This window comes from Myotis brandtii, unplaced genomic scaffold (assembly GCF_000412655.1).
Source record: "Myotis brandtii unplaced genomic scaffold, ASM41265v1 scaffold374, whole genome shotgun sequence".
NCBI lineage: Eukaryota > Metazoa > Chordata > Mammalia > Chiroptera > Vespertilionidae > Myotis > Myotis brandtii.
In genome coordinates, this window is record NW_005364372.1 from 1,963,321 (window position 1) to 1,976,389 (window position 13,069).

At 40.5% G+C, this 13,069-nt stretch overlaps 1 protein-coding gene across 3 annotated transcripts in view; it reads right to left on the bottom strand.

Moving 5' to 3' along the window:
- Positions 1 to 7,739: 7,739 nt before the first annotated feature.
- SP4 (Sp4 transcription factor) overlaps positions 7,740 to 13,069 on the bottom strand; it is a 69,156-nt gene continuing 63,826 nt past the window's right edge. For all 3 annotated transcript variants that reach the window (XM_005872298.2, XM_014544640.1, XM_005872297.2), the window contains exon 6: positions 7,740 to 11,159. In XM_005872298.2, coding sequence (XP_005872360.1) covers positions 10,912 to 11,159 — 248 coding nt within the window. In that variant the 3' untranslated portion in view covers positions 7,740 to 10,911. The remainder of the gene's footprint in view (positions 11,160 to 13,069) is intronic.

Here is a 13,069-nt window from a genome sequence, read left to right on the forward strand (position 1 = left end):
TCTTTTATTAGATAGGATATGCATAGCCCATGGACACTGACAATAGAGTGGTGAAGGCCTGGGAAGGGAGGGTGGAGGGGTTCAATGGGAAAAACAAACAAACAAACAAACAAACAAAGGGGACATTTGTAATATTTTCAACAATAAAGATAAAATGTTTAAAAAGACCACTCAAAGCAGATATACAACAGTTATGTTTCTTTCCACTGTTGGTTTTGACTTTTTTTTTTTTTTTAAAAAAAGGGGGACCTAAAACATCTTTGAAGAGAATGAGCATGAATTTAAGAATTAAAGGGGGAAATGCTGTAGAAAAACCAATGGATTTGCAGAAAAGCATAATTTTGCAATACAGGGTGAGGCAAAAGTAGGTTTACAGTTGTTCATGTAGAAAATACTGCAATAATTAATAACAATACAAGAATAAACTGTGTTTTGCATACTCACACCTGTAAGCCTACTTCTCCCCCGCCCCCTGTATTTAGAGAGAAAATACCGAGGTGCACTGGGAAGGACTGACAGAGGCCGGGAGCCAGCCAGCAGCACCGCAGGCTCTCGAGAGGAAATCCTCGCCCAGCACTCCGTCTCTTCTCTTCCTGTACAAGTCTCTGTGCTCTACTGTGCATTGTAGTGATTTGCACAGCTTTCTTACGTTTCCTTATTGGTAACTCAGCCCTTTGGAGGCAGGCATTATAAGGGACCGTGCCATTTTTTAAAATCCCCGCAGCATCAAGCCTAGACCTCTAGCAATATTTTTGCTCAAATATTTGTTGAATTGAAAAAAGCCCTCTGATGGAAGGAGACTTGGCTTGGGATGGTGAACACACACACACAATATACAGATGATGTGTTATAGAATTGTGTACCTGAAATTTATGTAATTTTAGTAACCAATGTCACCCCAATAAATTTTTTAAAAGGGAAAAAAGAAAAGCCCTTCTAAAAAAAAGAATGCCAGGAAGAAAAGGACTTCTGTGACCCAAGCAATTTCAGTCAGGGAAAGAGTTAGAGCCTCTGAAGGGAGACGGGGAAAAGAAATCTATACAAAGAGACTAATTAAATTACAGGCGATCCGAACAAGAAGGAAGCTTTATTTTAGATGCACTAGTTCCAGAGAAGAAGATTTAGAGATTAAATAAATTCATCGAAAGAACATGGGAGTTAAGTTGTAGGGGGTACAAGCACAATCATTTGTGAACCTTCCCTGAATTGTTATTAAACACTAGAGGCCTGATACACGAAATTCACGCAAGGGGCTTGGCCCCCGCCGCGGCGGTGGCTGCCCACTGCGGCTTTGTCCGGAAGGTCGTCCAGAAGGATGTCTGGTCTAATTAGCATATTACACTTTTATTATTATAGATTATTATTTCTATTCCTGCTTGTTAAACCTTTCCTTGACATCAGAAATGAGGAGCCAGCAGAGAAGGTGCTCAGAGTCGCACAGGTGGGAACTAAGTGAGGATTAGAAGTTCTCCCAGAGTGAAGGCATCACCCATATATGTAATTAAGCATTGCATCTGTCTAGTGTCAACAGTTTACTAAGCCCTTTCACAGGTGATGGCCGATTTAGTGGAGATATTTGAGGAGAACAGTGTCTCCTTTTTCTTTTATATTTAATTATATAGTACATCCTTTATATTTACATTATACCCCATTGTAACATCACAAAAGTTTCTTCCTAAGCCAGTAAGCACTATTTGCATTCTTGCTTTTCTAGCTAAATATATATTTATATTCCTAACATGCTGTTAGTGAATTGTTCCAGGATATAGGGAACCACACATAACTGGAATATTCCCACATCTCCAAGGATTAGCATGTCCTCTTTAAGGCCCAAGTCCTGCCAGCACCAAGAAGCCCCCACCACTGTCCCAGCATTCCCCGCCCCTTACAAAGAGGGCATGCCTCTTTGTGACACAGGAAGGGTGGCCTGAGCTGGGGAAGGTTAGGGTTACTAAAGCATCCCTTCAGATCACACCAGGGGGCTTTCCCTACAGCTACCCAAGCCCTTCACTCCCCACGTAAACTGAGGGGGCAATCTGGTAATTCCCTGTGAACCTCAGTAGTTTTGTCCTGAAATGGTCAAGGAAACTGCAATTGGCAAGATCAAAGTCTTGGTGAAGAAAGGGGGTTGACGGAAGCAGAAGGGAAATAGTAAACATAGCTCGACGTGTATCTCATCGATTCTATGCTGCACATCTTTTCACACTTCAGCATCTCTGAAACTGGGGTGTGTCTTACATTTGTGGTCTGCAGAGAGGCATGTCCGTTGTGGTTATTACTGCTCATACATCTGCAGCAAAACTTGCAGAACAGAATGTCACTGGCATGGAGGAAAGCCCTAGACATAATAGAGGAGCATTTGATTAAGAAGTGCTGCATCATTCCTGCTCTTATGGCATAAATGGCATTGGTTGAAAATTAATGACTCCTGGTGTAGTAGTCATCTCTTGCTGCATAACAAATAACTCCCAAAACCTAGTAGCTAGAAACAACAAACATTAGCTCACAGACTTCCTGTTGGTCAAAAATCTGGCAGTGGCTTAGCTGGGTGCTCTGGCCCCGAGTCGCTCATCAGATTAAAGTTAAGATAGGGTCTGGGGCTGTAGTCACCTGAACGCTTGACTGGGCTAGAAGATCCACTTCAAGCCCACTTAGGTGGCAGTTGTCCAAAGGTCAGCTAGTCTCTGCAGTCGCACACTGTTGCATCCACTCCACTTGATTCTGTTCATTAGACGCAAGTCATGTGTCCACACACAAGAGGAGGGGAATCAGGCTTTCCTATCCAAGGGGGGAGGATCAAAGAATTTATAGACATAGTTTTAAAACCACCACTCGTGGGCAAAAACATGATTGAAAAGTTAGTCACTGCATGGGGCTTAATTTTACAAGGTTATCTTCCTGCCGACATAATTATAGAAAGTGAGAGGAAGCAACTACAATACAAAACCAGAGTAAGTTATACATTTAATTCTGACTTTTGAACTTGTAATTAGAAATATATGATGCTTCACCAAACACACCACACACATTTCACACATACATATATGAATCTCACAAATAAGTTAAAATAAAACATAAAGCTTCAAGACATAGTTCAGTTAAAGGTATAACCATATACAATATTTCTGAATTGAGTTAGAATCTTTTTCCAGTGAACTTATTGTTTGCCTTGAAATTGTTTCCCTCACAGCAGTTTTCAAACTCATCAGGTTGACCAAACACTTGGAGATCATGATGGCCTTTACATAGCACCGTGAATTACTGATGTATTTAATTCCAACATAAAATTATACAAGCTAGGAATGATTTTACCAGCAGAAAATAGAACTTTATTATGGCTTCTGCATCTCAAAAAATAACGCCACCAATAAAATATTTATTAAACCACATTTCATAGCAGGACAATAAATAACACAATTTGAGCCAAGCCCACCTTCTAGAAAGGCATGATTCGAAGACTAATGAATGTTTGAGACAACTGCTCAAGTTTAATTTCCTCCTCTTCCCTGTAATTTGCTTTTGTGTGATCTTCGCTCCCAGCGTCTGACTTCCTGGCTCTCTGACTCTGACTTGAAGCCTGTTCATCTTCATTTGGCCCAACATGATCTGAGCTTCGGCTCCTCCCTGTAACTGCATGCTTAATGCACTTCTGCCTCTGCAAGGCCAGCTCCAGGAGCAGGGTGAGGGGATCGCCAAGTGCCCCAGAAACCTAGGGATGCAAGGAGGCAGGGTTAGTGCAGAAAAGAGGAACAGAGTCCTTTGTGCCTAAACCTGGCACAATAGATGCTCAATAAATGTACTGACTGACTGAACAACAGGATCTCCAAAGGCAAGCGTGGAAACGAAAGGGGCAAATTGGATTAAGTACAGGATCCGAAGCCAAGGTAAGAAAGGCAAATGGACAAGAAGGCTGGAAGCGGAGAGCAGGATCTAGCCAGAGGTGCCTCTGAGTCTTGGCAGGACACTAAGCCAGTTTGGCTCATTTGTTTGTATCCTATCTTATTCCACAAAGAATCTGAAAAGCTAAGTGAAAGTAGCGTAGAGCTCATAAACGTAGAACAGCCTATTATTCTTTTCTGAACCAAGGCTAAGAGGAAGTTGCCTAGAATAAGAAAACCTTTGTACACCAAATTGGACATTTTCTTTTTTGTGACTGTAATTTGGTAGGAAGCTGAACACACAGAGGTACTTTATCCCTGTAAACTTGAGTCTGTTTATGATTTCAAATACAGAAAATCATTCTCACATACATCCACAAAGTTATTGAACCACACGTGAGCTACTGTTTTTCCGTAACCGGTTTGCTTGGCTCACTCATTTGGTTGTTTGCTATCACTTTGAGGTAGGCAAGTTGTAGTTGGAGTTAACATTTCAAAATTAGAAAATAAGATTTGAAACCTCAATTTTGCTTGGCATTAGGGAAAAATAACCATCAGTTTTGAGATAGAGCACCCCAAACTAGCTCATAGACAGGCAGATAGTTTGAGAAAAATACACAAGTTTGGATCAAGAAATCCCCACTGAAATGTCTCCCTTATTTCTTTTCATACATTGAAAAGTATTCTTGCCTTTTCCCCCCAAAGCATTTGCACTTTGGACCAGCTGGGAAATATTCCATGCCCTCCATCTTTTGGGTTAACTTATAATTAACAATAATTCTGCTGAACATTATTGTCAGGGGCATGATAGAGTTCTCTTATTTGATCCTCTTAACAGACCTGTGAGTTACTATCCCTATTGTGAGTAGGCCTTGGCCTTCCAACGCAAGGACCACAGGGCCCACAGGTGCTGCTCTACTTCCACCTCTTCCCTTTCTCCTGCTCACCTCCATGTTGGTCCCTCTAACAGCGGTTCTCAACCTGTGGGTCGCGACCCCTTTGGGGTAGAGCGACCCTTTCACAGGGGTCGCCTATATACATCCTGCATATCAGATATTTACATTATGATTCATAACAGTAGCAAAATTACAGTTATGAAGTAGCAACAAAAATAATTTTATGGTTGGGGGTCACCACAACATGAGGAACTGTATTAAAGGGTCGTGGCATTAGGAAGGTTGAGAACCCCTCTAGAGTCTGTTGTGCTGCAATCACGGTCCAGCCTTGGGCTCCTCCCTTTTGCTGGATTCCTCTTCCCCCTTGGACACTGATTTGCAGTGCTTGCTCCTCACTTCAGGGTTGGCTCAGACATCACTGCAGGAGGCTTTCCTGAGCACGCCCACCACCTTTGTCCTACCTGTGCTCCCTTTGAACTCTGAGGGCAGGGATAGGGACTTTTGTCTTATTCTTAGTCTATGTCTGACACCTGGTACAAAGTACACCCTTAATATTTGCTCGAGTGGAAACTCAAACTACCAACCGACTAGTCATTGCTATCTTTAAGTCCTGTAGCAAATCAATGTCCAGAAATAGGAGGGCTACATAAAAACGTAGTTTAATTAAGACTATTGGTACAAGTCTTTATACAGAATTGCTCATAGGCTATGGGTGCACATTTAGGCCTGTTTTTTTTTTTTTAAAGCTTTTTCAGCAGCTTTAAAAACAAGATAGTTTTATTTTGAAGTTTGAACTTCTTAATCCAATTCACATGTTATGTTGCTACATATCTAAAATGTGATACATAGCATATATATTATCTATGTAAGTGTACTTAATTCTATTAAAATATAGGGAACAAAAATCCCTGTTATGCTTCTATTAAACAAAATTTTAAAGTGCCACCGTTAAGCACTGGGGGAAACACAGCTATATGTTTCCTTGAAAATAATTATTCTGGTAAAATATTGTTTCTATGGAACATTTCAAATATAGACTCATGTGAAAATTTTGTTTGACAGCCACCCAATTTTCCTGGCTGACTTCACTGGGGAAAGGACAATGTACCGTGATTTTTTTTAATACATAAAAATTTGGAGTATATATTAATATTCTGAGATCTAGTAACTTCATTAATTGGAACATATTTTACTTCCAGGAAAAATTATCCAACATTTGACAAACTATTACCTTAGACAAAAATAAAGGTTTACAAGATTGATTTTCCTCCCTCCCTCCCTCCCTTCTTTGTTAAGTTCCTTGGCACTCTCAGGTATCCAAAAATTAAATTACTTCATTGCCAACTCATACCAAGAGGAACACAGCCTAAGGCCTATACCAATTAGCAAATCTTTTTTTTAAAAAAATATATGCCTTAGAAATCCTGTTATGCAATTAAAAGTTAGCTGTGTGTATACCAACAGATATTACTCCTTGAGCAGTAGATACGTGATTCAGATGTTTCGAATAAAGTATTTCACGATTCTTGCATCTTAAGTTTCTCCACCCCTTTAAGAATCTGAACTTTTAAGTACAAATAACAAACAAGCTATACTTTTTTTCTGATTTCTTTAAGTTATCTTTGTTGAAGGTAATAGTTTGTCAAATGCTAGGATAATTATGAATGACATTCTAAACCACACCATATTATATTAGTGTTGCTTTTAGCACAGCTTTGACATTCCTGTCAATAGTTTTATATCAATAATCTTCTATATATATAAAAGCCCAAGCAACTGTTACTAAGGACTGGTCGCTATGATGCACACTGACCACCAGGGGGCAGACCCTCAATGCAGGAGCTGCCCTCATCAGCCAATTGGGTCTGGGCCCTGGGCTGGGATGGGAAATCGGGTGTGGGTGGCAGCAGATGCAGGCGGCAAGGGAAGGAGGCGGCGGAGAGGCGGGGAACCTGATTGGCCCTGATTGCTGGCCAGGCCTACGGACCCCATCCATGCACGGATTTCATGCACCAGGCCTCTAGTCTATGATAAAACAAAAAGCATCACTCTCAGTTTTGTTCATGGTTATGTGGTTCTCAGAATTCCAAGAATCAAACTGGCTTTACTAAATTAAAAACAAAACAGCCTGGCCAGAGTGGCTCAGTGGTTGAGCAATGACCTATGAACCAGAAGGTCACAGTTTGATTCCAATTCCCAGTCGGGGCACATGCCCGAGTTGTGGGCTCCATCCCCAGTGTGGGGCATGCAGGAGGCAGCCAATCAATGATTTTCTCTCAACACTGATCTTTCTCTCTTCCTTACTTTCTAAAATCAAAATATATATATTATATAAAAAACACAAAATGTTAAAACTTTCTAATTGCATTATCCCTCCCTTTTATACAAGATCATCCTGATGCTTCCAAATGTACATTTTTTTCAGGTATACAACTTTAGTTTTCACACATCTTTAAAAACCTTACTGCTTCTTCACCAAAGTTGTTATAACATAGTTATTATATCAGTAAGGTTCTTCATGAGATTTGCAGGACCCTCCCAGGAGGAAAAGACAACAGCCTTTGCATACAGATTTTTGTAGCATCTCTGTGGCATACCTTGCTTCTTAGTGTATCTGTGACCTTAAATTATGTTTTAATTAGTTTTCATTTTTAGCACTTCCTACAATTTCCTAAAATTCATTGCTCAAAAGTATTTAAGTTAAAAAGTGTCCCTAAATCAAATTTTAATTCCCATAAATATCTACAGCAATGGTTACAAATTAGCATGAAATCTGAACTAGTGCTCTCTGGCAGTCTGTTCAGAGAAATGGGGACCAGATCTTAACATCAGGAATTATGAAGAGTTGCCAATACGTTTTCTAGTGAGAAGCATTTTCTTTCCAGTGTTCATTGTGATAAGAAGGTTGATAGTTCAAAGAATTTATTGCTGCTTTACGGTATACATTATTAAATGAAGAAACATGTTAAACTCAAGGGAATTTTTATAGGTTACTTGCAATTGTTATTGCAGGCAACAACTTGTACATGATTTTATTTCCAAATCCACAAAAAACAAAATTTATACAAATCAGCACTGTAAAAATGTCAATTACAGCCCCAGAGGCTTTGCTGGCAGAATATTTGTCTAAATCCTAGGATATGGGAAACAGGATTTTTTTCTGAAGTCATCTTTTTTTTTTTCCATTTTCTTTCTTTTTTTTTTTACAAAAAAAATTTACAAGTGAAATGTTACTACAAAACTTTTTATAAGGAATTTTTGCAAAACATTTACATTTTACCATCAACTATTTCTGTTTTAAAATCATTATGTAGATTTAATACCCTATGCTGCACATCAATTTATGTGGGATGACAACTTAGTGACATGCATAAAAAAAAAAACACCACAAGGCATTAAAATGAAGACTTAAATACAAATATTGTTGCAATAAAACAGTTATAAAATTGAAAAATAGGACCTAAACATCATGCTTATCTAAGTTTGACAAATTAACTTTTTCTCCTAGATTACACACTTTTATTACTGCTCTCATGAGAGTGTGATAAATAATGACTTAACATCAAGTTCTAATGTAATCAGCAACACATACACAAACCTAACCAAAGAAAGTATATTGTAAGAAAAAACTATTCTAACACTGGAGTTCTACCATGATAAATACATAGTTTTGCACTGATAATTACAATAAAGAAAAGTATTATAACAGTGGCAAAGGGAATGAACAGTGAAATGTCATTAAACAAGACTCTACTGCACATCTGTGCCCTATTACTTATAACAGCTATATCCCACTGAGTCAAATAAAGGACACTGAAATTTACGATTCTTATAAGAGAAAAGTGGATTCAGAATGGTATGCAGAAAAGACTGTCAGAATATTTCTAATTTCAGTGGTGAAATGTGCACCTGCTAACACAAATTAATATATTTTATATGCTATAAAGCTATCCAGACTCAGTTTGTTAAATTTATAATAGGCCTCATTGTTGATTAAAAAATAACTTCCATTTCTGAAGAGCATACATAGGTATGCATTAAAACTGGTTCATGGAATAATGGTGCAGAGAGCTCATACTTGGTATTATCAACAAAAAGTGTCACTCTGAGAAAACATGATTCAAACATTAAGAAAGTTTCTTTGCATAAAAAAAATTATAGCACTGATTGTGTAGCATAATGATAAAATATATATTTGATGTTTCAGCTCCTATATAATAAAATTAAAATTAACACTACCAAATGCTCCTCTGTACCAAACGAAACAAACTGATTCTGATGTTTTAAAGCCAGATACATCAGCTGTTTAAGAGTACATTAAATAAAATATACAAAACAATTTACAAAATCCAACTAAAATTTAAAGACTTTGTTACAAGTCTACAAAAGCTTTAAGAAACTTGAAATTTATAACCACAGTGTAAAATTTTTTCCTTTAATCTCAAAGCTTTTTTATACAAACTGAAAGCACAAAAGACCTTCAGTTTTATATAACGCTACAAAGGGCTGGCCTAAAGTGTACATAGTGTAAACAGTGATCATTACAGTATTTCTCCTTCATCAAAAATACAAGAAATATCACAATTTTGGAAGAGAATTCGCATGAGTAGTACTTTTCCTGAAATAATAGGGGACGCACAAGAAAACATGTACCTATATTCAAACAGTCCCTAAACTGATGATGTTAGTAAACCAAGCAGTTAAAAACTTCAGTTTTCAAATGGTCAATTCCAATTCCATTATGATTCTGTGTAAATACATTTTTAAAATAGCAAATATCTTACTAATATTTAGGCTATTGATATAATCCAAATATTTTTCATATGAAACTTTTGGCCATCTTTCCTATAAAACCCTCGCATAAACAACAAAATACATTTTTCTTTAGTCACTTACTTAACTAAAAATGGTTCCAATTTTTAAAAAATAATTTTTGCTTCATAGTATCACACCTGTTACATTTTGTTAGGCTGCCTTTTTAGGGACAATTCAGTTACTGACATAACATAAAAACATTACTGTGTTGTAAATTCTTAATTAGCCTTCTAACACAGTATATATATAAAATAGGATTGGCAAATTTTTAGTAGAGAGGAAAACGGAAATTATAATGTAATTACAAGATAATTTTCTGCTGGACTTAAAAAATTTTTTTTTGATAACTCTTTCTTTGGCTACCAAGTCAAAGCATAAAGAATTTTGCACACTGTCAACATAACTCATATTTACAGAATATGAAACTACAGACTGACTTATACTCTATGCAAATATTTCCTATATAAACATTTAAAATGAATTTTGTGGTACAACCCAGGGTTAGGAATATAATCAATCCTAACTTCAAAACCTTATATATTGTTGTCTCATTTTTCTGAAGCCATTATGAGTTTTGTTTCAATCATTTGTCACCCCCAGTATTTTCCTAAGGTTTTAATCTAAAGTTTAACCTATAGTTTAGCTCTAAGTTCCTCTTGTGTCTCCAAATGGAGAAAGTAATTAAACTTCACTGATTGTCTGCATACACACTACTATAATGTAGTGGTAATAAAGATCTGAGATGCATCTCAGATTACTTTTTTGGAACTTTTCTAATTCAACTGTTGAAGAATTTCTAACATTTAGAAAAGACGGCCAAAACTATTTTCAGTTGATTTTCCAAAAATCAAACTAAGAAAATAAAGTATTGTCCCTACCGTCAGTTTCTTGTTTTCTGTGCTATAGAAAAAAGAAAAAAAAAAGGATCCATATAAATTATTAGTGACTGGAAAGTATTTCAAAGAAAACAAATCCAATTAAGGTCCAGCCTGCAAACTACTAAGGTCTCTCTTTCTAAACATGTTAACACATGATGTTAAAAGAGGGGAAGATTCAGTTTAAACAATATGTGACACATTTCCAAATAATTAAAACTTATAGTGTGAAGGAAATACTTTTCTGTTTCCAGTACATCCATTTGATTTTTGTATTTTTAAAATTCAACACTTCACATGTTGACCCCAAATCTTGGAATACTTAAAGAAGCCAAGAATGAAAACATGATTTCCTACTCTGTAATCCACTTGACCAGCCCATTTCCAGATTTTCAAAGGTGTGTAAACTTAAGTGCAGCACGAGAGGTCTCTGTTATAAATAACTTTTCAGAATTCTTCCATGTTGGCCGAAACATTGGGAGTTGCTGGGTTTGAATCTTGAGAAATGGCTGCAACTGTGACAATTCTTGGGGAGCCAAGCACCTCTGTAACAGATGAGTCCAGTTCTCCCGAGGTAACAATGGCAAGAGCTGTCCCACCACCTTTTTTATTCTGATGCGTTTTGACATGTTTGGAGAGGTGATCACTCCGCATAAATCTTTTAGAACATTCTGGGCATTCAAATCTCTTTTCACCTAAACAAACAAAAAAAAAAGCAAATAAACAGTAATTCATTTTATCCAAATAATTATAATGTTAAATAATTTCTCTTCTGATCACACTACACTGTGTTTAACTTTTGACTAGTTGCAAAATACTTTATTTTTATTTTAAAACTAGAGGCCTGGTGCACAAAATTCGTGCAGGGGGTGTGTGTCCCTCAGCCTGGACTGCATCCTCTTACAATCCGGGACCACTGGTTCCTAGCTATTCGCCTGCCTGCCTGATCACCACTAACCGCCTCTGCCTGCCTGCCTCATCACTCCTAACCACTCGCCAGCCTGCCTGATGCCCCTAAACTGCCTCTGCCTGCCTACCTCATCGCCCCTAACCACTCACTCACCTGCCTGCCTCATTGCCCTGGTCTCTGGTCATTCTGGTCGTTCCACCTTTTCAGTCGCTGGGCTTTTATTATATAGGACTAGAGGCCGGGTGCACAAAAATTTGTGCACTCGGGGGGGGGGAGGGGGGGTTCAGGGTGGGGGTCCCCACTGGGGTGCCTGGCCAGCCTGGATGAGGGGATGATGGCTGTTTGCAGCTGGTCACACCCCCTTCAGGGTGGGGGTCCCCACTGGGGTGCCTGGCCAGCCTGGATGAGGGGATGATGGCTGTTTGCAGCTGGTCACACCCCCTTCAGGGTGGGGGTCCCCACTGGGGTGCCTGGCCAGCCTGGATGAGGGGATGATGGCTGTTTGCAGCTGGTCACACCCCCTTCAGGGTGGGGGTCCCCACTGGGGTGCCTGGCCAGCCTGGATGAGGGGATGATGGCTGTTTGCAGCTGGTCACACCCCCTTCAGGGTGGGGGTCCCCACTGGGGTGCCTGGCCAGCCTGGATGAGGGGATGATGGCTGTTTGCAGCTGGTCACACCCCCTTCAGGGTGGGGGTCCCCACTGGGGTGCCTGGCCAGCCTGGATGAGGGGATGATGGCTGTTTGCAGCTGGTCACACCCCCTTCAGGGTGGGGGTCCCCACTGGGGTGCCTGGCCAGCCTGGATGAGGGGATGATGGCTGTTTGCAGCTGGTCACACCCCCTTCAGGGTGGGGGTCCCCACTGGGGTGCCTGGCCAGCCTGGATGAGGGGATGATGGCTGTTTGCAGCTGGTCACACCCCCTTCAGGGTGGGGGTCCCCACTGGGGTGCCTGGCCAGCCTGGATGAGGGGATGATGGCTGTTTGCAGCTGGTCACACCCCCTTCAGGGTGGGGGTCCCCACTGGGGTGCCTGGCCAGCCTGGATGAGGGGATGATGGCTGTTTGCAGCTGGTCACACCCCCTTCAGGGTGGGGGTCCCCACTGGGGTGCCTGGCCAGCCTGGATGAGGGGATGATGGCTGTTTGCAGCTGGTCACACCCCCTTCAGGGTGGGGGTCCCCACTGGGGTGCCTGGCCAGCCTGGATGAGGGGATGATGGCTGTTTGCAGCTGGTCACACCCCCTTCAGGGTGGGGGTCCCCACTGGGGTGCCTGGCCAGCCTGGATGAGGGGATGATGGCTGTTTGCAGCTGGTCACACACCCTTCAGGGTGGGGGTCCCCACTGGGGTGCCTGGCCAGCCTGGATGAGGGGATGATGGCTGTTTGCAGCTGGTCACACACCCTTCAGGGTGGGGGTCCCCATTGGGTGCCTGGCCAGTCTGGGTGAGGGGCTGAGGGCTGTTTTCAGGCCGGTGGGTAACTGAAGCTCCCAACCGCTCTTTTTTTTTTAATTCTGGGCCAAGGACTCTGCTGCTAAAAGCAGGTATCTGGTTTGTTTCGGTTCTATAATCGGAACACTGTATCATCTCCAGCTCTGAGATCCCGGCTGGCTGAAAGCTGGTTTCTGGGGTTTTGTTTAGCTTCTATATTTGCTACAATGTTTCAAACTGCCAGCTCAGAGGCCGGCAAGGCAGGC